The sequence below is a fragment of the Panthera uncia genome (assembly GCF_023721935.1).
Source record: "Panthera uncia isolate 11264 chromosome E2 unlocalized genomic scaffold, Puncia_PCG_1.0 HiC_scaffold_20, whole genome shotgun sequence".
In the NCBI taxonomy this organism is placed as follows: domain Eukaryota; kingdom Metazoa; phylum Chordata; class Mammalia; order Carnivora; family Felidae; genus Panthera; species Panthera uncia.
In genome coordinates this window covers 12,488,351-12,515,490 of record NW_026057589.1, presented here as the reverse complement: position 1 = coordinate 12,515,490, position 27,140 = coordinate 12,488,351, and the positions used below count along the sequence as shown (strand labels likewise).

Sequence of the window (27,140 nt, the reverse complement as noted above, 5' to 3'; positions counted from 1 at the left end):
AAGACATAAATTAGAGTCAATTTTACCAGCAAATTAAACTGAGGTTTGAAATAACCAAACTTCTCAACAAAATACTTTTTAAACTACTTTAAAATTGATCCCTAACCCTATAGGATAATAAGAACATCAAAGTGAGGTGAAGAATTGTAGGAAATAATGTAGTACCAAGGCTGTCTTTTGTGGTAATGGCTTCTGTTAACCCTTGAGCCTCTCCTTTAACTACTGCATTGTGTGCATATGATGGCAGATAAAGTCGAGGGCCTGACTGAAGTGGGGATGCTAAATCCAGAATTTACAAAACACAAAAGGGCAGGAGGTATGATGGGGTTCAGCACACACTGTCCCAAAATATGGCACACCTTGGCATCCTATTTCAAGTGGAAGGAATCCGAGAAACGGCAGATAAGAAAGGATTTTCTGATCTTCCACTGAAGCAGGCCGTAAGACCCACATGTGAGAAGTACCCTCCTGTACTTGGATGAAAGGAGCAGACTTGTCTGGAGACAGAGGGACATTGAGAGGAAGTTGTTTTCCCAAGTTTACTACACTTAGCTCATACCCGTTTTGGTCCTAACACATTTTTCCACAACTCTACTCTTCATCAAACCTAGCAAAAAAATACCCAGGTTTAACTACTTCTTCAAGGTCTTCATTTCTTTCTGAAAGCTCCCATGCCAAGGTGAGATGGGGAAATGGAAGGACCCCATAAAAATCAGCTTTTGTTCTTCTTCCTGCTTTCTGTTCTTGCCAGGACATGCAACCCCAGCCCACTTTGCACATGCCTCAGAATGCCCTTCTGGTAAGGGACAAGGAGTTCATGATTCCTCTAGAATAGATGATATCTAAGGAAGGGCCAGGTGAGAAGGACCTGAGGAAGCCAGCATATGTGCATTCCAGACCAAGGCTCTATACATCCTGATGCCAAGGTTCCCTGGCTCCAAGAATAACACCTGGGCCTTGGTCTTCTAACCAGTTCCTGGATGCCTGAGGGGACACGTATACCAGAATCCGAACAAAGACAAGACCCCCTCCTTCCCTTTCTGAGTTTGTCGATGCTGTGTCTGTATCTGAGCTCTCTATATCTTCAATAAATTCTGCTCTTATTTCCTGTGGGCTCATGTTTGATTTCCATCCTACATGAAGCCGAGGACCCTCCTGGCTGCTCCTGCAGGACCCCTCTGGGTTCCCAGACTCAGCCTGCCTGCATCAAAGGAAAACTTATATTAAATAAGTGTATGCTTTTCTCTTCTTGATCTGTCTTTGTTACAGGGCCCCACCCAAAAGCCTAGAAGGGTGGAGAAAAAATATGTTTTTCCTCCCCTATAGATACTGTGGTTGAAAACCATCATAAACAATAAACAGAAACTAAATAAATAAATAAGCAGATATAATATATTTAAGTGATGAGATGCAGAACGAAAATAACGGTGTTTAACATATTTAAGAAATAAAAGGGAAACTTGAAAAATGAAAGAGTAGCAATCAGATTTAAGAACAGATTTAATCAAGAACCAAATAAAATTTCAGAAAGCAAAATACATGCAAGAGTGGAAAAATTAAAATTCAGCAGATGAGGGGTGCCTGGGCAGCTCAGTCGGTTAAGCGTCCAACTCCGGCTCAGGCATGATCTCACAGTTCATGGGTTTGAGCCCTGCGTCAGGCTCTATGCTGACAGCTCAAAGACTGGAGCCTACTTCAGATTCTGTGTCTCCCTCTCCCTCTCTCCCTCTGCCCTCCTCCTGCTCGCTTGCTCTCTCTCTCTCTCAAAAACAAATAAATATTAAAAAAAAAAACCAAAAAAACAAAAAAACCTCAGCAGATGAGACTTCATGGAAGACGGAATTAGTGAATGGAGAAGAAAGTATCCAGAGACGTGTTACAGAGTCAAAGAATGGAAAACATAAAATAAAGGTTAAAAGGAATAAATAGTAAAGTAGTAATAGAAACAGAACAATAGAGTAACTAATTGGAATTCCAGAACAAGATAATAGAAGAGAGAAGAGCCAATAATCTGTATGGGGAACAAAAATTAAACACAGCCCCTACCTCACACATAGACATATATGAATTCAAAGATCACCCATCAACCTAAACATTGAAGCTACAACTATTACCCTCTAAAAGTAAACATAGGAGACTATGTTTGTGATCTTGGAGAAGATAATCATTTCTTAGCAAGAAGGCAAAAAGCATTCATCCTAAAGGAATATCATTGGGAATGCTGACTTTATCAACGTTAAAAATTTCTGCTGATCAAGAAACATGAAGGGAATGAAAAGGCAAGCTACGGACTGGAAGAATATATTAACGGCACATATATCTGACAAATGGTTAGTACTGAGAATATCAAGTTATAAAGTACTCTTACAAATTAATAATAAAAGAAAAACAACTCAATAAAAAATGAGCAAGACTTCAACAGACACTTCATTAAAAAAGATATATGAATGGCCAGAAAGCACAGGAAAATGTGCTCAACATCATTAATCAGATGAAAATTAAAACCACTAGAGGACCTACCTTGACACTACTTGCATGTCTAAAATGATCAAGACAACACTATGTGGTAGCAGGAGGGAAAAAAAAAGAACACTTTATTGGCAAGGATATGAAGCAATTGGAAGTCACACACTTTGTTGGCGGGAGTGTAAAATGACACAACTACTTCGGAAAAATGGATGTCCCTGCTGTGTTATAAACTGTGCTTTTTACCCTCCTCTCTTGTATTACATGGGCCAAAGCTTTCCCCTTTTTGCTTAAGCTGGTTCAGATCAGGTTTGTCTTGAGAGCAGCCAGGGAATTCTGTCCTACACTAAAAGATAAGATACGTGGATGGTACCACTGGGTATGTGTCGCTGTTATGCCAGGCAATGTGGAACTTGGACCGCTTAACCACAGGTCCATAGGCAAGGACTCGAACGTCCCGCTCAGATATGCATCCACAAAGCCAGAAAGTCTGAACTGTGAACTACACGTCATTTGTTACTCTTTCCCTGGCTGTGCCCTTGTGTTTTCTGCCTACAGTGGCCTTCTGATGCAGACAATCTGGGTCAATAAACATGAATGGTTAAAGAAGAAGTGAGAGGAAAATGAGAAAAATCATGAAATAATAAATGGCAATGGTAAAATATTAATTTGAAAACCAACTTTGGGGACTTGCATAACGTACATGCAGTCCACACAACCATAAATTAAATATTAGCAAAAACAATTGTATAATTTTCATGATTATACAGACTGTGGTCTTCAAAAAATGCTAGTGGCAGTAGACACAGTACTACATTTAAGTAAGACATTAAGTAAGATACTTGCACATTCCAAGAATTAAAGCAGCTCGGCCTTACATAGACTAGTGGGTACACACAAGAACATTCTGAATTGGAGTTCACATTTTTATGATGTTAGACAAATGCAGTAATAAATCAAATGGAAAACATGGTATTAATTTACCTTCAAGTTCCATGTACACATAAATAACCTTAAACTATCTGTGTGACTGCAGGGTATACTTTCCTTCCAGAGCTCTGTATTTCTCAGGCTTTCAAGCACTGGAGAAACCAGTCAGGTGGGACCTCTATCTGGATCAACATTATTTCTGCTGGAGACATTCATTCTTCGGTTCTTTACCTTGTGGCTCTTAGCTTACTCTAATGCAGCCAAAATAACCACCTGCTACTCTGCTTCACCATATTTTCCACTTGACCTTTCTTAACATGTAGAACTTTGGACAAAGAATAACACATACCTGTGTCATAATGCACAATAAGTCTTTTGCTGTGATTGCCCACAGTCTGTGGCTCAAAGTCCACTTCCAGTTGCATGGACTCTCCCACATTAAGAGTTCCAACAGGTGGCTCTACGGAGAAAGGCCTGCAGCACACATGAAGACGCACCATCAGAACACATCCTGACACGTGTGAGAGGAGGAGGAGAAGATAGAGACAGGACTTGTGGTTCTGTAGACAGCTCAGACCCCCCGCCCCAACTGAATGAATCAGAAGGACAGTATACTTTACCCCATAATGTGAAAGATTTTGGTTTTAAGATTAAAATAGCAGTAACAGATCAACAAGTCTAAGAGAAATTTAAACGGTATCATAATATTCTTGTTTGTGTCCTTGCCTTTCAGCCATTCTTTTAGCATTCATTGAGTGATTCCAGTGGTCAGACTTAAAACATGTATGCAAATACTGTAAGCTGCAACAGAAAAGTACGTTCAAAGGGATAGAAATCAAGTTTTGTGACAGTTCAGTGAAGTTTTCATAATGGAAAAATATATCAGAGTCCCAAAAGATCACACAATCACAGGAAGATAATTTGAGGGCAGTTTAACAAGGGGTCTATTGAAAAGGGGCTTAGGGATATACAGGAACTACAAAAGATGATACAATCCCCCAGGGCTATAAACAGTAAAGCCTTTATGACCTCTAGGCCCAAAGAGCCAAGGAGCAGCGGTGGTTTTGAAGCCCACAAGAGTCCTACTTGAGAATGCTGCCTTATGAGGAGCAAAGAGCTTCAGTCAAGACAGACAGCCCAGGTGGCCTCACAGAGAAGACACTAGGGGAGAAACTGTCCTGACCTCACATCCTCCTGTCTCATCACCTGCTGGGACCCCTACTGGCTGAACCGAACTAGAAGCCAAAGCCTTGGGAGTCTGCTGACCTAAGCCATACAGGTCAGCCCTCTGGGGGACAGCAAGCTGGAGAAGGGTGGAGAACATTTAGAAAGGCAAACTGGGGGGTGCCTGGGTGGCTCAGTCGGTTACGCGTCCGACTTCAGCTCAGGTCATGATGTCATGGTTCATGAGTTCGAGCCCCAGGTCAGGCTCTGTGCTGAAGCTCAGAGCCTGGAGCCTGCTTCAGATTCTGTGTCTCCCTCTCTCTCTTCCCACCCCCCTCCCCTACCCACCCCCATTCATGTTCTGTCTCTCTGTGTCAAAAATAAATAAACATTAAAAAAAATTTTTTTTTTTTAAAAAGGCAAACTGGGGACAAGTCCTGTGTGGAAAATAGAATTTGGGCATGTAGACATTATGGAGTGATAGGGTAGATTTGGGAACAGGAAATAGTTTCATCTAATTTCCCTGGAAGTGTTAAGAGAGAAGCTGGATCTGACCATGAAGTACCTTAAATAACTTACAGCATTCTTCCTTTTCAATAAAAAAACCCAGCCCATTTAATTATTTTCATGGTCCATTTCACTTCTCTAAATTGCTAGTTTTTCAAAGTAATTCGTTGTACAATGTATCTGGCAGGCTAAGCTGCTTCTGATTATTTACTTCCATCACAACCATTTTTTAGTTTCATCCCTTAAATCTTTCCTTAGATAATGAATTTAATGTCAGAAAACCTGAACTTTCTTCGGTGAGGAGATAGCTGTGGCTAGGGTAGCACGTGGTGGTAGCTGTGATCATCATTGCAAGATGTTCAGTGCTTCCTACCACGGGCAACTGTTTATTTCCTCTGGGGCTCTCGACTTGGATCTCCCTCTACTTTCACTTCTTTATCTTCCCATGCCTATGTGATTTTCCCACACCTACAGTACCAATCCTCCAGCAAACTCCGGGCATTTCTGTCGAGGCTCTATGCAGTAGTGGTCCTTAGCATGAAGCCACCTAAGAAGTTCAAAATCCAGCTCTGCCATGACCTTACAGCAAGTCACTGAACATTTTGTCTCTATGGGGGTGACGACAGCACCTACTTCATAGGGCTGTAGGGAGGACTAAAGGAGCTGGGACAGGTGAAGAGCTTAAAACAATGCCTGGCACATAGGAAGTGCTAAACAAGTGTTTATTATTATTTATGTTATCTCTCTCACTGGCAGCCTCTAGATGGGAGATGGCCTGAGGATGATCTTGGCTGTTTAGATGAGTTCAAGGTCTTATTATTCTCCTCTCAATCCTTCACACTGCTCTAGGGATACTGTAAAAAACATACACAGGTAGTAACACATTCATCTTTGTTCAAACACCTTCAGTGGTCCTCATAATCTATGTAATCAAGTTCAAAGTCCTAGGCATTTGAGGTCCCATGCAATCTGCTCCCAACTACATTTTGCATTCTTATTAAACACATACATCTGTCCGAATGTCCCAAACATCTGTCACATTCCAAGTCAGAATGGGGAGGGACAGGGTGAGAGGGCTCTGCTCTCTACACTTGAACCTCACCTAGCACTGCACCACCTCCCTCTTCCAACTAGACTGTGCCCTCTACACAGACCACTAAGGTCACACAAGAGTACTTACCATTTTCCACAGGTCATACTTCTCCCAAAGCCACTTAAAATTGCTCAGACTCAAAGCCACCTCTTAGATAGACTCTTCCCTGATTCTCTGTCTTGTTAACAAAGTCTCTTTCCTCTCAGAGCTGTGACTTTCTTTTCACTTCTTACTTCAGTTCAGCTTGTACGACAGTTAGTTTTCATGCCTGACCCTGTCAATAGCTACAGACTCTTGAGATGACAGGAAAGGGAAAGCAAATAAACTTCCATGAGCATGGACTCCATACTGGGCACTACACTGGGCACCTTACATATGCCAAACCTTGTAATCCTGGAAAAAACCTGCAGTAAGTAGGTATTATTATTGCATTTTAGACATGAGAAAATAGATGCTCCAAAAGGGCAGGCAACTGGCCCAAAGTTGCCCAACCAGGTAGTGGTGGAGTTGCCTTCAAGTTCAAGTTCTTCCTGCCTACCCAAACCATCCCTGAACATGGAAATCACCTAGTTAGGCTTATCTTTGTGTCTCTTACCCCCCACACAGTTCTGTACTCACAGAAGTCTCTCAGAAGAGGTTGTAGATTGAATTATAACCAACTTTCAGAGTGAAATAAAAATATCTGTAATCATTAAATAATCTTTATAACATCTTGGTGGAACAAAAATGAACAGCCTTTCAGTATCTCAAGAAGCCCTGCTTCCTGAGATGAAGGTAAGTCATCCAAAATAAATCTCACAGTCTTAAAAGTTTTTTCCTTCCTTATGGCATCAGTAAGAATCTTAAGAATTGACAACTGGGCCCAGTTTCCTGACTTTGGGAACAATGTTGTGATATTTTCTTCTATCTTTCCTTCCCTAGTTTCTAATATTTTTCTTCCTACATGGTGCTTTCATTTTCTTTTCAAACATTTCTTGGTGGCAAAAGGCACAGTTTTGAAATCAATTGGATAGCATTATCTCAGTTGCAAAACCCAAGCTAATTTTCTATGGACAAGGAGACCCCTCTCTAGGACCTCCAGAAATCCAAATTCTATACAAAGGTAACAGATACTTTCCTGTTGTGCTCACTGTGAGGTTTATATTACATTAAATTTCTTCAGCAGTTAAAAAATCACCTGGGATCACCAATGTTACTTAGCCTAAGCTTTCTCAATAAATCAGATGTTAATTGGGTACAGTGTGTTAAGTTCTGGTGCTTAAACATTGTCTATAATTCGATTTCGTACTTCATTTTTACCACAGGCAGACAGGCTGAACTGGCTAGAAAATATCAAGTATCAGAAAATGCTCTTAACTAAGAGGTAAAAGGCATTGTCTCTCAAGGGCATAAGGCTGGCTCTGTCTACCAAAATGTTTGGTTTTGATATAATATTCTCATTAATACTGAGTGCTTGATTAGGGACAGAACCCGAGTTCATGAAAAATCAGGAGACATAACAAAGATTTTGAGTTTTCGTTCAATTCCCTATAAACTGCTCTTGAAAACTAATATTTTAGTTCAATTTAGATTCAATATTTTAGCAAAAGGTCAAGATTGGCTCTGTTATATTAAATATGGAATATAATATTAGTATGTTTTCTTCAGACAATCTTTCTTATTAGCTGATTCCTAACCTGAGGTTTTAGATTTTGAGATTGCTTCCTAAACTTTTCTATTGCACCTTCCAAAATTAAGCTTACTTTAAGAGTCAAAATTATTCTGGTACCTACTAGACTTTCACATCAAATCTGTAATAAAGTTGAAGAGTAATTGTTTATGTTCTCTGTATATTTTACAGTACATCGCAACTCCTTTTATTCATATAAAAACCATTATGCCTATTTTATAGTTCTGGGAGCATTTTTTTTTACTTTAAATCATTGTACAGGTTTATAGCTGTAGCTTTGCCTTTGTGATATACTGCTGGATAGGCATCCTATAAACATTTATTGAGCACTTATTTCTTCTAGGCACTATATTTGATGCTAGGAAAATACAAATGAAAAGAGTTAGATACAACCTTTGCATTTGAGAAGCTCATATTCTAATGAGGGCAACAGACAGGCAAATAAAGTTTTATTTTTAAAATTTATATGAACCCAACCATTTATAAACTTAGTCATTAATTAAATCGTTATTTCAATAAAAAGAATATGATCTGTTTTTTAAAGAATTTCCCATGAGATACTGTTTCTAACTGTGTATTGACTCTAAACGGGACCAAACAGGAGACCCTAGGTTTTTCCAATGCAAAGTCTCACAGTATATCCATTGCCCTCCCATGTCTATTGGCAATCATATTAACTGAAAAGAGTGGTCCTCACCCCTGTGGGGGCAACAAAACCACCTGTCCTTTTTTGAGAAGGGATGCTTGTCCTGGCATCTCCCCAAGATTCTGATTCAATGCAATGTGACCACAAGTTCAATTACATCCTTTCTCATTGTAGCCAGCAAGGTTCTCAGTTGAAAACAAAAGAAACCAACTCTGGCTAACTTAAACAGAAAAGGGATTTATTGGAAGGATTTGGGGTAGCTCACAAAATTGACAGCATGGTTGGAAAATACAATTTTGTGGAAAGAACATGAAATTACTGTATCATGAATAGATACTATATCTAAGCAGAAAAGCAAAAATATTTGCAAACAGGGAATTTGAGAGATTGATGAGAGAAATGAGAAGCCCAACTTAAGATGGTGAGATTCCTCAGGGGTTAGTAACAGCAGTTAGCCATTTCCACTCCTGGGTTGGAGACACAAGAAGAGGAGGAAGTGTTATCAGATCCTGGGGACCTGGCAGAAGTTGAAACCACGGCAGGCTGCTCTGCTGACAATTAGAACCAGAGAGGAGATGGTTCACTGCTGGGGACTCTGCTGAAGTCTGAGAGGGAGGAGGAGAAATGCCCTGGCTGTTTGCTACCCTGCAATCTCCTTCTAGTGCCCTCCCCCTTGCCCCTCAGTGGTCAAACCCAACAGGAATCCAGCTGGCCTAGGCAGCTAGGAAGGCTAACAGCCCAGAGATACTGAATAGAGCCTGGGAAGGGCAAGGAGTGGATCTGAGGGTAAGTAAGCGCAGAACTGGCCCATGTTAGTTCTGATCTAGGCTTTTTGCTATTAATTTACTGGGGGAACTTGGATAAGCCATTTCCCTTATCAGGCCTTATTTCCATCATCTGTAAAATGGGAATGTTGGACTAGAGTTTCTGATGTCGTTATGATTACTAGCTAGTCCTTGAGTGGACTTACCATTTTACCTTGCAAGTATTTCTATATTAGGAGAAGATGATTGGCATTCATAGTTATATGGATAGAAAAGTTTTAGATCTTGTCATGCAACTTCACACTATGAAATCCATGCAGTGATTTTGCTTCACTTTTGTATGGCTATGATATATAATAAGTTCCATTTATGTGTAGTTTTTAGGATTCAGTCAAACATTCCAGGAAGATATGCTGCCTGCACCTGGTTTTCCACCTTAAGTGGATTTTATTTTTCACAGGAAAAATGCCAGTGTAACAGGGAGTTTTTAATGTGTATTATGGAACGTGGTTGTGGAAGGTCCTTTTAAATAAAAAAAGGTTCATGCTTTCTAACTCATGGTGAGCCAGTTAAACTGCTTCTTTCTCCTTCAGTCGAACTCTGTGAATCTCACAAGATGGCAAAGGCTCTATAGGCACTTATGGACAATGTCAAAAGACACTAATCTTCAAAAGAACTTTGCCTTTGCCTTTGCCTTTGCTGGTTGATTTATAAATTAGCTCAATGGGTCTTGCTTCTACCTGGGATGCAGAAAGCTAGAAAGAGGTTGCCCACCCCAACAATGAAGAAAAGCCAGCTAAACAATAAAATCACAACTTTTCTCGAACCAATCAGAAAGGAGATGTTGCAGAGCAAACAAGTAGCCTGAAATCTAAAGATGGACAATCCACCCGCCCTCAGGGGAGATGGGAAAGGTACAGACCGTTATACCTGTGGCAGACAGAACTTCCCGCCAGGCAGAAGAAACAGCAAGAAAGAATGGAACAGAAAAAATGTTTGAAGAGATAATGGCTGAGATTTTCCAAAAATAATGAAAGATCTAGGAACCTTGGAACCTCATGCAGGATGGAAACCAAAACTAAACAAAAGCAAAACAAAATCCTTAAAACAACAAGACCAAAGACAAAAACAAAACCCACATCTAGCCATATCTTATTCAAATTGCTAAAAATCAAATATAAACACAAAATCTTAAAGGCAGCCCAAGAAAAAAGACATAGTTATGTACAGAGGAACAAAGATAAGAGTTATGGCATGGTTCTCTTAAGAAAAATGTAAGCCAAAAGACAATGAAATGACATCTTTAAACTCCTGAAAAAATTATGCAGAACTGTCAGCCCAGAATTCTAAACTGTAGAGAAAATGCATTTCAAAAATGAAGGCAAAATACTTTCTTTCAAATAGACGAAACAGAATTTCCAATAGAGCTGTGCTACGAGAAATATTAAAAGTAGTTTTTCAACCAGGAAAATAGGATACCAGACATAAACTTAGACCTACATAAAACTGTTCAGAGATAGTGATGCTCCTGGGATGCTCCTGTGAACAATAAACACAATTCCCCTCCCAAGGGATGTGCCTTCCACCCACATTATGGCAGCCCTACCACCTACAATATGGCAGAACAGGTAACCTGAAAGCTCTTCCACCAGAAAATACCTAGAAAGACTAGATAAAATATAACCTATATAAATGTGCAGCTGAGCATGCATTAAAAAAAGGCAAATCTACAGGATTTAAAAGCAAAGAGGAAGCTAAGAACCAGGGCAGTTAGTCACTGAGCTAATGCTAGGTCTGACCTGGATTCTCAATAACCTTAAAGCCCTGGTCATTTTAGTTTGTTTGTTTTATTTAAATTCAAGTTAGTTAACATATAGTGTAGTATTGGTTTCAGGAAATTTAGTGACTCATCACTTACATATAACATCCAATGCTTAACCCCAATAAATGCCCTCCTTAATGCCCATCACCCATTTTAGCCCATCCCACAGCCACCCCCCTCCAGCAACCCGCAGTTTGTTCTCTATATTTAAGAGTCTCTTATGGGTTTGTCTCCCTGTCTGTTTTTATCTTATTTTTCCTTCCCTTACCCTATTTTCATTTGTTTCATTTCTTAAATTCCACATATGAGTGAAATCAAATATTTACCTTTTTCTGACTGATTTATTTCACTTAGCATAATACACTCCAGTTCCATCCATGTTGTTGCAAATGGCAAGATTTCATTCTCTCTGAATGCCCAGCAATATTCCATTGTGTGTGTGTACACACACACACACAAACACACACACCACATTTTCTTTATCCATTCATCAGTCGATGGACATTTGGGCTCTCTCCATAATTTGGGTATTGTTGATAGCACTGCTATAAACATTGAGGTGCATGTGCTCCTTCGAATCATTTTTGTATCCTTTGGATAAATAGCTAGTATTTCAATTACTGGGTTGTAGGGTAGTTCTGTTTTTTATTTTTTCAGGTAACTTCATACTGTTCTCCAGAGATGTTGCACCAGTTTGCATTCCCACCAACAGTGCAAAAGAGTTCCCCTTTCTCCGCATCCTCACCAATATTTGTTGTTGCCTGAGTTGTTAATTTTAACCATTCTGAAGGGTGTGAGGTAGTATCTCATTGTGGTTTCAATTTGCATTTGCCTGATAATGAGTGATAGTAAGCATCTTTCCATGTGTCTGTCGGCCACCTGGGTATCTTCTTTGGAAGACTGTCTATTCATGTCTTCTGCCCATTTAGTCACTGGATTATTTGGTTTTTGGGTATTGATTTTGATAAGTTCTTTATAGATTTTGACTACTAACTCTTTATCCAATATGTCTATTACAAATATCTTCTTCCATTTCATTGGTTGCCTTTTAGTTTTGCTGATTGTTTCCTTCACGGTGCAGAAGTTTTTTATCTTGATGAGGTCCCAATGTTCATTTTTGCTTTTGTTTCCCTTGCCTCCATAGGTATGTCTAGTAAGAAGGTGCTATGACCAAGGTCAAAGAGGTTGTTGCCCATTTTTTTCTTCTAGGATTTTGATGGTTCCCATCTTACATTTAGGTCTTCCATCCATTTTGAATTTATTTTTGTGTATGGTGTAAGTAACTGTTCCAGGTTCATTCTTCTTCATGTTGCTGTCCAGTTTTCCCAACACCATTTGATGAAGAAACTGTCTTTTTTCCATTGGATATCCTTTCCTGCTTTGTCAAAGATTAGTTGGCCATACATTTGTGTGTCCATTTCTGAGTTCTCTATTCTGTTCTATTAACCTATGTGTCTGTTTTTGTGCCAGTACCATACTGTCTTGATGATTACAGCTTTGTAATACAGCTTGAAGTCCAGAATTGTGATGCCTCCAGCTTTGTTTCTCTTTTTCAGGAGTTCTTTGGCTATTCGGGGTCTTTACTGGTTCCATACAAATTTTAGAATTGTTAGTTCTAACTCTGTGAAGAATGCTGGTGTTATTTTGATAGGGATTTCACTGAATGTGCAGATTGCTTTGCATAGTATGGACATTTTAACAATATTTGTTCTTCCAATCCATGGATATTGAATGGTTTTCCATTTCTGTCTTCTTCAATTTCTTTCATAAGCTTTCTATAGTTTTCAGGATATAGATCTTTTACCTCTTTGGTTAGGCTTATTCCTAGGTATTTTATGGTTTGGGGTGTACTTGTAAACAGGATTGATTCCTTGATTTCTCTTTCTGTTGCTTCATTATTGGTGTATAGAAATGCAGCCAATTTCTGTACATTAATTTTATATTCTGCGACTTTGCTGCATTCACCTATCAGTTATAGCATTTTTTTCGTGGAGTCTTTCAGGTTTTCCATGTAGAGCCCATGCTGTCTGTGAAGAGTGAAATTTTGACTTTTTCCTTGCCAATGTGGATGCCTTTCATTTCTTTTTGTTGTCTGACTCCTGAGGCTAGGACTTCCGGTACTATCTTGAACAACAATGGTGAGAGTAGACATCTCGCTTGCGTCCCTGATGTTAGGAGGAAAGTTCTCAGTTTTTCCCCACTGAGGATGATATTAGCTGTGAGCCTTTCATATATGGCCTTTATCTTCCTTTTTGAGGGTACCTACTTTCTTTCAAAAAACGATGCTATATATTGTCAAATGCTTTTTCTGCATCTATTGACAGGATCATGTGGTTCTTACCCTTTCTTTCATTAATATGGTATATCTTTTACTGATTGATTTGCAAGTATTGAACCAGCCCTGTAGCCCAGGAATAAATCCCACTTGATCATGGTGAATAATTCTTTTAATGTACTGTTGAATTTGATTTGCTAGTATCTTGCTGAGAATTTTTGCAACCAGTTTCATCAAGGATATTGGCCTGTAATTCTCCTTTTTAGGGGGGATCTTTATCTGGTTTTGGAATCAAAGTAATTCTGGCTTCATAGAATGAAGCTTTCCTTCCATTTCTATTTTTTGGAACAGTCTGAGAAGAAGAGGTATTAACTCTGTTTTAAATGTCTGGTAGAATTCCCCTGGGAAGCTATCTGGCCCAGGACTCTTGTTTTTTTGGGAGATTTTTGATAACTAATTCAATCTCTGCTGGTTATGGGTCTGCTCAAATTTCTATTTCTTCTTTTTCACTTTTGGTAGTGTGAGTCAGAATTTGTTAATTTCTTCCAGATTTCCCAGTTTGTTGGCATATAATTTTTCCTGTTTCTCTTAGAATTGTTTGTATTTCTCTGGTGTTGGTTGTGATCTCTCCTCTTTCATTCATGATTTCCTCTATTTGGATCCTTTCTCTTTTCTTTTTGATAAGTCTGGCTAGGAGTTTATCAATTTTGTTTATTCTTTCAAAGAACCAGCTCTTAGTTTCATTGATCTGTTCTACTGGGGGTTTTGTTGTTGTTGTTTCTATATCATTTATTTATGCTCCAATCTTTATTATTTCCTTTCTTCTGGTGGCTTTAGGCTTTACTTGCTGTTCCATTTCTAGCTCCTTTAGGTGTAAGGTTAGATTGCTTCTTGACATAGGCCTGAATTACAATATACTTCCCCCTTAGGACTGCCTTTGCTGCATCTCAAAGGGTTTGGATTGTCATGTTTTCATTTTCATTCCCTTCCATTATTTTTTTAATTCTTCTTTAATTTCCTGGTTAACTTATTCATTCTTTAGTACGATGTTCTTTAACCTTCACATATTTGAGGGCTTTCCAATTTTTTTCTTGTGATTGATTTCAAGTTTCATAGCCTTGTGATCTGAAAACATGCATGGTATGATCTCAATCTTTTTGTACCTGTTGAGGGCTGATTTGTGACCCAGTATGTGATCTATTCTGGAGAATGTTCCATGTGCACTCGAGAAGAATGTGTAGTCTGCTGCTCTAGGATGAAACGTTCTGAAAATATCTGTTAAGTCCATCTGGTCTAGTGTGTCATTCAAAGCCATTGTTTCCTTGTTGATTTTCTGCTTAGATGATCTGTCCATTACTGTAAGTGGGATATTAAATTGATACCATTGATAATGGTATCATTATCAATGAATTTCTTTGTTTGTTATTAATGTATATACTTGGGTGTTTTCAAGTTGGGGGCACAAATATTTACAATTATTAGATCTTCTTGATGGATAGATCCCTTAATTATGATAAAATGCCCTTCTTCATCTCTTGCTACAGTCTTTGGTTTAAAATCCAGTTTGTCTGACATAAGTAAGGCTACTCCAGCTTTCTTTTGACATCCATTAGCATCATAGATGTTTCTCCCTCCCCTCACTTTCAATCTGCAGGTGTCTTTAGATCTAAAATGAGTCTCTTGTAGGCAACATATAGATGAATCTTGTTTTCTTTTTTCTTTCTTTCTTTCTTTTTTTTTTTGTTCATTCTGGTACTCCATGTCTTTTGACTGGATCATTTACTCCATTTACATTCACAGTGATTATTGAAAGATATGAATTTAGTGCCACTGTGTTAAGTGTATACTTGGTGTTTCTGTGATGTTCTCTGATCCTTTGTAGTCTTTGCTCTTCTTTTTTTTCCTCCACTCAGAGAATCCCCCTTAAAATTCCTTGCAAGGTTGATTTAGTAGTCATGAAGTCCTTTAGTTTTTGTTTGTCTGGGGAATTTTTTTTTTTAATTTTTATTAACGTTTATTTATTTTTGAGACAGAGAGAGACAGAGCATGAACAAGGGAGGGGCAGAGAGAGAGGGAGACACAGAATCTGAAACAGGCTCCAGGCTCTGAGCTGTCAGCACAGAGCCCGACGCAGGGCTCAAACTCACAGACCGCGAGATCATGACCTGAGCCAAAGTTGGATGCTTAACCGACCAAGTCACCCAGGCGCCCCTGTCTGGGGAACTTTTTATCTCTCCTTCTATTTTGAATGATAGCCTTGCTGGATAAAGAATTCTTGGCTGCATATTTTTCCCATTCAGCACATTGAATATCTCCTGCCACTCCCTTCTGGCCTGCCAAGTTTCTGTGGACAGGTCTGCTGCTAACCTTATGTAGGTTAAGGACCTTTTGACCATAGCTGCTTTCAGAATTCTATCTTTGTATTTTGAAAGTTTCAATATGATATGTCATGGTGTTACCTATTTTTGTTGATTTCCAGAAGAGTTTTTTATGCTTCTTGAATTTGAATGCCTATTTCCTTCCCCAGATTAGTGAAGTTCGCAGCTATAATTTTTTCAAATAAACCTTCTGTCCCCTTTTCCCACTCTTCTTCTGGGACTCCTATGGTACAGATATTGTCTTGTTTTATGGAATCACTAAGTTCTCTAAGTCTTCCTTCATGATAAAATACTTTCCTTTCCCTCTTACTTTCAGCTTTATTTTTTCCCATAATTTTATCTTTTATATCACCTATTCTCTCCTCTGCTTCTTCAATTCATTGTGACTATATTCATTCAGTTTTGCATCTCAGTTATAGCATTTTTAAAATTTCAGTCTGACTAGTTTTTCCAGCTTTGATCTCTGCAGTAAGGGTTTCTCCAGTGTCTTCTATGCTTTTTTCAAGTCCAGATAGTAGTCTTATGACTCTTGTTCTAAATTCTTGTTCAGATATGTTGCTTATATCTGTTTTGAGCAAGTCCCTGGCTGTGATTTCTTCTTGACCTTTCTTTTGGGGAGAATTCCTCCATCTTATCATTTTGGCTAAGTTTCTGTCTTTTGTGTGTTTCAATAGCATGTTATGTTTCCTGCAACTGAGAGTAATGCTATATTAAAAAGGGGTCATGCTCTGTCCAGGGCCTGGAACTTCCAGAAGTGTTTCTGGTGTATGCTGCATGCACTATTTTGGCTGCTCTATCCCATGGGTCAGTCTTCTGCAGAGCTCTTCCCTGCTTGCAGTGGAGAGTGTTTGGATCTTTAGGTGTTCTTTGATTTGTTTGCTAAAATAAGCCTGGCAAAAAGAGGGGAAAGCCAGATCCAAAAAAAAAAAAAAAAAAAAAGAGAGAGAGAGAGAGAGAAAAGGAAAGGGAACAACAACACCAGAGAATCAAAAAACTGTAAGTCTGATTTCAAAGAAGAAGAAAGAAAGAAAAAGGAAAAAAGAAGACTGAGTCATAAAAAGAGAAAAGGAAAGGAAAAACAAACAAAAAAAATAAGAAGAAGCTATGAGCCTGATTCCAAAAGAAAAAAAGAAAGAAAAAGAAGTGGAGGAAAAAGGTAAGTCTGGTTCTATTTCCACCAGAACTGCAGGGGTTGTTTTGAAGCACTTGATTTTCAGTACACTTGGTGCATGCGGGGTGCTGGCTGTGCTGGTCTTTTGGAGGAAATGCCCGTTGTAGGCTCAGAGTCAACCTTGCTCCAATAAATAAGCAGTTGCCAGGCACAGAGGGGCAGGTTTGATGTAAGGGGGTCCCACCTCCACTGGAGGTCGCTGTGCTGCTCCCTCAAGTCCCACTGTGTTAGTGTTGAGGGAAAAATGGCACCACCCCAATCTCTCATTCCCAGACAGGGGATCTCACACCCCCCCGCTGTTCAAGCATTCCCTCCTAGAATAGTGAGCCCTGTGCCACAGCTTTCCTGCATTTTTTCTTTGGTGCACACCTGGGATTCAAAACCCAAAGTCTTAAAGGACCTGGCACTGCGCGAACTGCCTCTCGAGTAGAGGCTCTTCACGCTGTGTCTTAAGTCCTCTGTTGCTGAAAAACAGCCCACGCCTCTATGATGCAGCACCGCTAAAAGCAGCAAAAAGGTCATACGCCCTGTCTCCTGCCAATGAAAGGCCTTTTACTGGCACCTACATGGTCTTTTGTCCTTGGACAGGCAATATACCCTTTTCCAAAAGTACTCCACGAAGGAGAATGTTCTTTCCCAGTGTACCCCGGAGATCCCCACACCATGCTATGCACTCTCAAGCCAGCTCCCTCCCTCTCCCCAGGAGTGCACACCACAGCTCTGCTCCAAAGTCGCATACTTCCAAAACCTGAGTTTGAGCTCCAAATGCTGTTTGAAAAAAACAAAACAAAACAAAAAACCTGTGACACGCAGTACTTCTCTCTCCGCAGTACGTGATCCGGAGAGGTTTTCCTCTTGTATGAACTTGATGCCGCACTCTCTCAACTCCTCTCTTTCTCACTTTTGTCTCTCTGTGGATAGGTTCCCTCCCTCTTTGCGGCACTGCCGTTTTTCTCTTCTCCAATTCATTTCCACACACCCCGCACCTGTCACACTGTCTCCCTGCAACCACAGAGAGCCTTCTGCCAGTCCACAGATTGATTTCCTGAATATTCCAAATGATGTGACCTCAATAGAGCTGTGTTTGAGGGACAAGGACAGCCCACCGTCTGCCTACTTCTCTTCCATCTTAACTCCTCCCGAAGCCTAGGTTTTAATAGCCCTGCTAGAGCAGGAGACAAAACCTTGAGACTATTAAGTCAGGGGACGGGTAAGAAAATCCCCACATACACTGGGGAAACTTAAATGACTAAAACATTCTCCCATTAGCACAAGGAAAAATGTCTGTCTTGATTTAAGTGAAGGAAACAAAGTTTCTCTAGAGAATTCATAACTCTGGACATGTGTCTTATGCAGGTTTGAGGTTTGACTATACATTATCAGTCCAGGAACCTCTAAGCCAACAAATTACCAGAAGAGAAATCTACACAGTCTAACCTTTAGGAACTAAGCAGAAGCAAATGCTAATCCTTTCTGGAGAGACATGCCCTTAATTTGCAAAGGATTCCATAGATAATACCTTTCTGAAAATGAGTTCACAATCCAGACCAATACACACATTACTTCTTACAAATTCATAGAAAAGAACTTGACCCTCTGCTTCCTGTCTTCCCAAGCTGGTCATTCTTGTTATGGCCCCACTGATTTAACACCATGCATATGCCCCATGACAATCGTTCTTACCCGTCTAGTAAGGGAGCTCCTCAAGAGCAAGGGCTGTGTCATCGTTTTGGTGTCTACCACACTATAGCTACTCCATAAATAACCAGAATAAATTCCTCTCCTTCCCTTACTATCTATGTGCTCTTGAGCAAAGCTGTACAACCTGTATAGTTGTACAACTATGCCTCAGTCTTCTCATCCTCAAGGTCAATGCAGGTGGAGTTCTATTTAACTTTCATCTCTGTGAACTCTTCTGCCTCCCTCTTCTATTTTAAAGGACACACGGGCCCACCCAGATAATCCAAGATAATTTCCCCCATTTTGAGGTCAGCTGATTAGCAGCCTTAATTATATCTGCAGTCCAAATCCCCCTTTGTCATGTAACATTGTATTGTATACACTGGCAATAGTTCATCTGAAGAAAAACAACAACAACAACAACAACAACAACAAAACCCACTAGTTAGATAGCACTTTTTTTTTTAATTTTTTTTTTAATGTTTATTTATTTTTGAGACAGAGAGAGACAGAGCATGAATGGGGGAGGGGCAGAGAGAGAGGGAGACACAGAATCGGAAGCAGGCTCCAGGCTCTGAGCCATCAGCCCAGAGCCCGACACGGGGCTCGAACTCACGAACCGTGAGATCACGACCTGAGCTGAAGTCAGACGCTCAACCGACTGAGCCACCCAGGCGCCCCTAGATAGCACTTTCTATGTACCAACAGTCTGTTTGTTTATTTATTAAAAAAAATTTTTTTAATCTTTATTTATTTTTGAGAGAGAGACAGAGTGTGAGCAGGGAAGGAGCAGAGAGAGAGGGAGACACAGAATTCAAAGCAGGCTCCCGGCCCTGAGCTGTCAGCACAGAGCCCGACACGGGGCTTGAACTCATGAACCATGAGATCATGACCTGAGCCAAAGTCAGACGCTCAACTGACTGAGCCACCCAGGCGCCCCTATTTATTTATTTTTAAAGTAAACTCTGTACACAATGTGGGGCTTGAACTCATGACCCTGAGATCAAGAGTCACTTGCTCTATGGACTGAGCCAGCCAGGCACCCTCTGTGTGTGAACAGGTTATATTTATCGATTCATTTATTCCTCACAACAACCCTATGAAGCAGCTACTACACTTTTTCCCTTTTTTTTTTTTTCAGCCAAGGAATGTGGCACAGGAAGCAAGGAATGTGGGTGGCCCCCAGAATCTGGAAAGGGCAAAGAAATAGATTCTCCTTAAAGCCTCCAGAAAAGAACACAGGCCCACCCACACTTGAATTTTGACCCAGTGAGGTTTCTGGTCTACTGAAATACCAGATAATAAATTTGATGCTTTAATCCAGTAAATTTGTGATAACTTGCTACATTAGCAACAGAAAACTGATATACAGCCAGTTAAAAAAATTCCCTGTCAAAATGCAAATATTTATTAATAGATTTCTCTGTGCTAAATAGAAAGACTTTTATCAACATTTCAGAAAAACATCTTTACCTAAACCCGAGGTCACTCAAAGGTAACCTTGAATTTCAGTTTCCTCTCTGGCTGAAGAGGAAGTTTGGCCCACCTCAGTACGGTCTCTCTGCCTTCCAGCCAGAGACTGTAACAAGCAATTCTACCCCGAATGCTATTCCAGCAAATTACTTGCGATGACTCGATTTAGCTATAATCAATCAAAACCAAGAACTGAAGGAATGCATACCTATGAGTTTTGATGCGAAACACAGCATCTTTGTTGCCAATGTTTCGTACCAGCAGAATCTTCTGAGTGCTGTATTTGACAGGGCAAGTGGAAAAATTCAGCTTGTCAGGAAAATCTAGGATGGCTCGTGCACCTCTTGCTTTGATGGGTACAATAAACTTTTCTCTTTCAGTTATGCAGGTCAACATATGGGCATAATCCTAAGACAGAAGGGTACAATCATTATTTGTGGAAATGCCAACATGATCAAGATAACTGTGCAAGAAATATGGCCATATGCCAGCTATCTTGCAAAACAACTTAATATACTCTGTGAAAGCTTCTCAAGACAATTATAGATGTACTTTCAATGAGATACTCTTTTCTGAGAGAAAGGGAACAGTTCAAGTGTCAACATTTACAAGTCAGGAGAAGTTTATGCTTCATGTGTTTAGGAGGTGAGATGGAAACCAGTCAAGGGTCAAGTTTTCTTTCTTTCTTTCTTTCTTTCTTTCTTTCTTTCTTCCTTTCTTGAGAAAGATTGAGGGTGCAAGTGAGCAAGTGGCAGAGAAAGAATGAGAGGGAGAGAGAATCCCAGGAGGGACAGAGGGGGGAGAGAGAGAGAGAGGAAGAGAGAGACAGGGAGGGAGGGAGAGGGGGGGAAAGGGGGGGAGGGAGAGAACCGGGCTCACCTGAAGTGGGGCTCATGTTTAACCAAAGGGGCTCATGTTCACCCCAAGAGGGCCTCATGATCACCCCAAGCAGGGCTCAAGCTCACCTCATGTGGAACTTGAATTTACAAACCATGAGATAATGACCTGGGCCAAAGTCAGATGCTTAACAAGGACGAGCCACCCAGGCCCTGAAGCACATTTTTCTTTAGATCAGAGGAAGTTCACACCAGTTCCTCACATCCTCCTTCTAGACCTATTTATCCTTCAAGCCATTATATTAATGGCTCCAATTTATGGTGTCTCTAAGCCCATAATCTGCAACATGACTTTGCAGCTTCTCCATCATGAGTGCAGCCAGTCTATTTCTCCATCCCATGCTTTGGCCAATGGAATGTGGCAGAAATGATGCTGTGCTAGTTCCAAGTTGAGACCTCAAGAAGCCTTGGGTATTTCCAGTCTTGCTCTTGGAACCCTGTCACTGCCATGTGAATAAACACCATCCAGCTTATTGCAGGATGAGAGCCCGGATGTCCCAGACATGTAAGCCATGCCAGACCAGCCTACAGCCCCAGATATGTGAGAGAGCCCAACCCAGATGAGCAGAATTGCCTACCCAACACATGAGTGGGCCCAGTCAAGACCAGCTGAACCAGAGTCTCGTGAGCAATAATATTTATTATTTGAAACCAATGGGTTCGGGCGTGGTCTGTTACTATATACAATAACTAACTGATATATAGCCCAATTTAAACCTCATCTGTTCGAGCCCCATGTCGGGCTCTGTGCTGACAGCTCGGAGCCTGGAGCCTGTTTCGGATTCTGTGTCTCCCTCTCTCTCTGCCCCTCCCCTGCTCATGCTCTGTCTCTCTCTGTCTCAAAAATAAATTAAAACATTAAAAAAAATTTTAAAAATAAAATAAACCTCATCTGTCATGCAAGGCCATCACTGACAATTCTAAATAAAAATGCTGAGGTCCAAGGCATATATCTTCCCCAGTCTTGGATTTAAATGCAACAGAAATGCTGAATTAAATTGCCCCTTCACGACATTTCATAAGATAGGAAAATAGAACTCTCATCCTCAATGTACCAAAGAAAAAGTAAAAATGGAATGTTCACCAACAAACAAAACTAAATATAAAAGGAAAGTATTAACAGTCCCAAGAATAGACCAGAAGCTCAAAAGTTGCTATGAGAGGAATTTGTTATCTAAACCAGGCTTTTTTTTTTTTTTCATTTTAAGTTTTCCCATCATTTAGCAGCAAGGCAACATTGGTAAATGTCAAGTCCACATCGAATTTAAATTTCCTTTCAGTAATCATGTAGTAAATGGTAATAGAAGGTGGAGGTTTTAGAAAAACTCGCTTTGGGCTTTCAGTATAGAGTGGGAATGGGGATGTCTGACATATAGATTGACGTATAAACCTGGGGGTGCACTCCATCTCACGTAACCCACAGGACGAGTATAAAGCAGTGGTCTCCCCGATTAGTTTATCTATTCAACCATGTTTATTAAGTGTTCAGGGACCAGGTACGGAGCTCGGTTTGCAAATGAAGCAGGAAACACAGACACGGATCACTTCAAGCTTACATAACAATGGAGATCGTGAAAAGTTAATAAAGCATATCTAATATACAATGTAATACATATAAAAAGAAATATAAAGATAAAAGAGCCAGGAATGCTCGTGTGACAGAGCCCTGTGCACCTGCAGTCTCTCTGTCTCCCTGAACTCCAGACTCTCACCCAGCTGCCCAGTCAGCATCTCACTGGATGTACGTCACAAACTTAAGCAGATTAATGCCATTGGCACAAACGCCCCATCGAGGAGGATTGGGGCCGAAATCCAGCCCACTCTGCTGGCTCCAACTACATCCGCCCAGAGGGGAAGCCTTTTTCTCATACCCACAAAGCCTCCACGATGCCATCTGAGGTCCTGCTCATGGCCTGTTTCCTCACTGCCTCCCTGTCTCAGTACTGGTATCTCCATTGTTCCAGGGGCCTGGATTGGAAACCCTGGAATGAGGCATTCTTGATTATTCTATTTCTCAATTTCTCAGTAAATTCTGTAGAACTGACCTTTCAAACACATCCAGACCATGATCACTTCTCATCTCTGCCCTGCCACCTGGCCCTCGCCATTCCTATCTTTCCTGGGCAAATGGACTCTATCTACTTCAGCTCTTGTTCCCTCACAGTCTGTTTTCCACACAAGGGCCCCAGGGGTCTGGCTTAGGTTGTTCCTCTGCTCAGTGTCCCAGGATGAGGCCTGTGAATGCTACAGCCTGGTGCTCATATCACTTCTCTGGCCAGAGCCTCTCCCCCGATTGCTCACTCTGCTCCACAATGGGCATCCTTGCTGCTCCTTGAACATGCTAGAACTGCTCCTCCTCCAGAGCCTTCAAACCCAATGTTCTTTCTGTGTAGAACACGCTTTCTTCTAGTTACTCATATAGCTCACTCCCTCACCTCCTTCAGGACTTTGCAAGGCTCACTGAGGCCTCCCTGACAGTCCTATTTGAAACTTACTCCTCCCCCTTCTATGCATCACTCCCCAGCCTTTCCTCCTGCTTTAGTTGCCCCAAAGCATCCAACATAGCATATATTTTACCTATTTGTTGAGTCTAGTATATGTCTGTCTCTAGAATCTCCAACGTCAACAGGGACTCTGGCTATTGTATTGATTTCATATATCCAGTGCCTAGACAGGGCCTAGGACACAGTAAACATTCAAAAAATATTTGCTGAGTGCACGGAAATGAGTAACGCAATGTTGGGCAGTAGTGAATGGTGAAAAATGAAGCATCAGAAGGGGATGGAGAGTGTTCGCTTGCTTTTTCACATGGCACACTTGGGAAGGGCCTCTATGAACAGTGACATTTCAGCAGAGATCTGAGCGAATTGAGACCTGAACCATGCGCGGATGGATGGCACTCTGGGCAAAGTGTGACTTGGAGCCAGTGGCCAGAGGTCAGGAGAGGTTAGAGACCTGGCAGCGCGGTTGTAGGGGCCAGATCGCGCCAGACGTTGTAAGCCAGTTGGGACCCGAAAAAGGCCAAATGCATCTGATGCTGAAAGCTGATCATGATGGACCTGATTTATGTTTTAGAAAGATCACTAACTGCTATGTGGGCAGAAAACTCTAAGAGGTTAAAATGCGAAAACCGAGGCCAGTTAGGAAGCCCCTGCAACAGTCTGGGCAAACAGGACAGTGACCTAGCCGAGGGTGGTAAATGCTCCATCTAGCATTTGGTGAGTAGCAAGCACTCCTTAAATGCTAGCTGTCATTAAAACGTTGTATTAAATATAATGATTGTATAAGGCATATGGGAAAAACTCAACTTGTGTTTCCTCTTATTGTGAAGATAATAATAATGATAACCCTAATGATAATAATAACAATAATACAAGATAATTTCAGAAAGCAACAAGAGCTTTGAAGAAAATAAAACATGGTAAAGTGATAATGTTGGAAGGGGCTGCTTTAGGTGAGAACAACCAAGGAGGATTTCCTGAGGAGGTGATCTTTGGGTGGAGACCTGAACAGCAAAAGGAGCCAGTCAAGTGAGATCTAGGAATGGATTGTTCCCAGAAAGAGGAATTGCAAATGTAAAGGTCTTAAGGTAGGAACAAGTAATAAAAATTAATGGGAAGTATTCATGAAATGTATTAAAATTGAGTTGTTGGACTCAGCTCTTCAACTGATTCCGGTTTGTAGACGGTTAATCCCAGGCTCAAAAATTATGCTATTCAGACATAAGGGAGTACAAATTACATTAAGCACACTTGATCCTAGAAAACCCCACAGAATTCACCAACGAAATAATCTACTCTGATTACATCAGAATCCTAAAGAGATAAGTACTGTTTTCATTTTTTCTTAGTGGATCAAACCCAGCAAGCAAAGTTTTTGTTGGGAATTAGGAACCGGAAAGCTTCTGGCACATGTGGAAACTTCCTATTAACTGAGGATTTGAGAGAAAGAAAAAAGATGCTACTGAATCCAGAATGAGATGTGATCCCAAAGTAATTTGTCTTATTTTATTCTGTATTTACACGTTCTCTGCCTTGTTCTATGAGGAATTGAAGACAGCTTAAAGTAGTTTAGAAGGCTAATTGAAATATTCACAGAGATATTTTCAAACTTTTCAAATTTCCAAATGAGGAAGATTTAAAGTTTGATCTGAATGACATGTTTTTATCATAATCAATTCACATACTCATAAAAGAAGATGAAGGAATTCTTTAAACAACTCCATAAAAATGTCTTCTAATCTCTGAAGCTCTATATTTAATATGACTATATTAGATTATGTAAAATACAATTATATACTGCTCTACTGACTGAAAATTAATTCAGATGTAATGCCCGGGGAGACTCTGTCAGCTTTCAAGCTAAGCAATCACTTTAGTTTATATACTCCCTTCCACTGCATTTAGATTCAGAGCAATCAGGTCACCGTTCAGAGCCAAAATATTTATTCCAAGCTTTTCCCCTCTACTGTGAGAGACATGGCTATGAATCACTTTCTCTCCTAAAATGTTATCTTTTATAACAATGCTCTCCAGGTGAAACATCCAGTCTACTTTTTGTCCATTTGCCTTCCTTCCAACCTGCCTAGCCCGCAAACTTTAAAAAACCAGCAACAGAATATGAAAATGGAAGATCTAACTTTCTGAGAAGCAGAAAAAAAATGAATCTTGATTTTATATTGGCTCCATGATAGAGAGTAAGCATGGCAATAATTCTGTCCTTTAAAGTCTCCAGCAAAGGAAAATGGTGTCCTCTCCTGCAGCAAATGACCCTCGAGGCAAAGGCAAGCATGGCCAATGTGGTTAAACCCTCACAACCCTCTTTTTTTTTGCCTTTTCTCCACTCCTAAACTTCATGGGAGAATGTCTCACACAGAGTAAAACTACAACTAGATTTTACTAGGACTCAGTGAATTTAATACTTGGTGTCCCCAGAAAATGCTATCAATTCCCCAGAGGGTTAAAGTATCTTCTCAATCAGAAACTCATCCTTCAAAAGAGAAGATTCAGCTCTGAAGTTCTAATAAGTTTAAAAATGAGACTGGTCAGGCACCACGGGCCTTATCCTCTACCACTGTGACTCTTCATTTGACTTAGCTGGGTCTCAGCTTCCTGGCGGTAGCTATATTTCCCCATCTATTCAAAGAGAATGAGGAGGAGAGAGGGAAGATGGCGGCGTAGGAGGACGCTGGGCTCACCGCGCGTCCTGCTAATCACTTAGATTCCACCTACACCTGCCTAAATAACCCAGAAAACCGCCAGAGGATTAGCAGAACGGAGTCTCTGGAGCCAAGCGCAGACAAGAGGCCCACGGAAGAGGGGCCCCTCCTGAAGTGGATCACCTAAGGAGAAGCGAGCTAAGCCTGCCCCTCCTGCCCCCATGCACCTTGCCTACCCACCCCAGCTAATACGCCAGATCCCCAGCACCACAAGCCTGGCAGTGTGCAAGTAGCCCAGACGGGCCATGCCACCCCACAGTGAATCCCGCCCCTAGGAGAGGGGAAGAGAAAGCACACACCAGTCTGACTGTGGCCCCAGCGGTGGGCTGGGGGCAGACATCAGGTCGGACTGTGGCCCCGCCCACCAACTCCAGTTATACACCACAGCACAGGGGAAGTGCCCTGCAGGTCCTCACCACTCCAGGGATTATCCAAAATGACCAAAGGGAAGAATTCCCCTCAGAAGAATCTCCAGGAAATAATAACAGCTAATGAACTGATCAAAAAGGATTTAAATAATATAACAGAAAGTGAATTTAGAATAATAGTCAAAAAATTAATCACTGGGCTTGAAAACAGTATAGAGGACAGCAGAGAATCTCTTGCTACAGAGATCAAGGGACTAAGGAACAGTCACGAGGAGCTGAAGAGCACTTTAAACGAAATGCAAAACAAAATGGAAACCACAACGGCTCGGCTTGAAGAGGCAGAGGAGAGAATAGGTGAATTAGAAGATAAAGTTATGGAAAAAGAGGAAGCTGAGAGAAAGAGAGATAAAAAAAATCCAGGAGTATGAGGGGAAAATTAGAGAACTAAGTGATACACTAAAAAGAAATAATATACGCATAATTGGTATCCCAGAGAGGAAGAGAGAGGGAAAGGTGCTGAAGGGGTACTTGAGGAAATTATAGCTGAGAACTTCCCTGAACTGGGGAAGGAAAAAGGCATTGAAATCCAAAAGGCACAGAGAACTCCCTTCAGACGTAAC

The 27,140-nt window shown here is 40.8% G+C and overlaps 1 protein-coding gene across 1 annotated transcript in view; it reads right to left on the bottom strand.

Moving 5' to 3' along the window:
* HYDIN (HYDIN axonemal central pair apparatus protein) overlaps window positions 1–27,140 on the bottom strand; it is a 312,192-nt gene that overhangs the window by 155,923 nt on the left and 129,129 nt on the right. The window contains exons 7-8 of the mRNA XM_049622586.1: window positions 20,247–20,446; window positions 3,746–3,870 (exon numbers count right to left, since the gene is read on the bottom strand). Of these exons, the coding sequence (XP_049478543.1) occupies window positions 3,746–3,870; window positions 20,247–20,446 (325 nt within the window). The remainder of the gene's footprint in view (window positions 1–3,745; window positions 3,871–20,246; window positions 20,447–27,140) is intronic.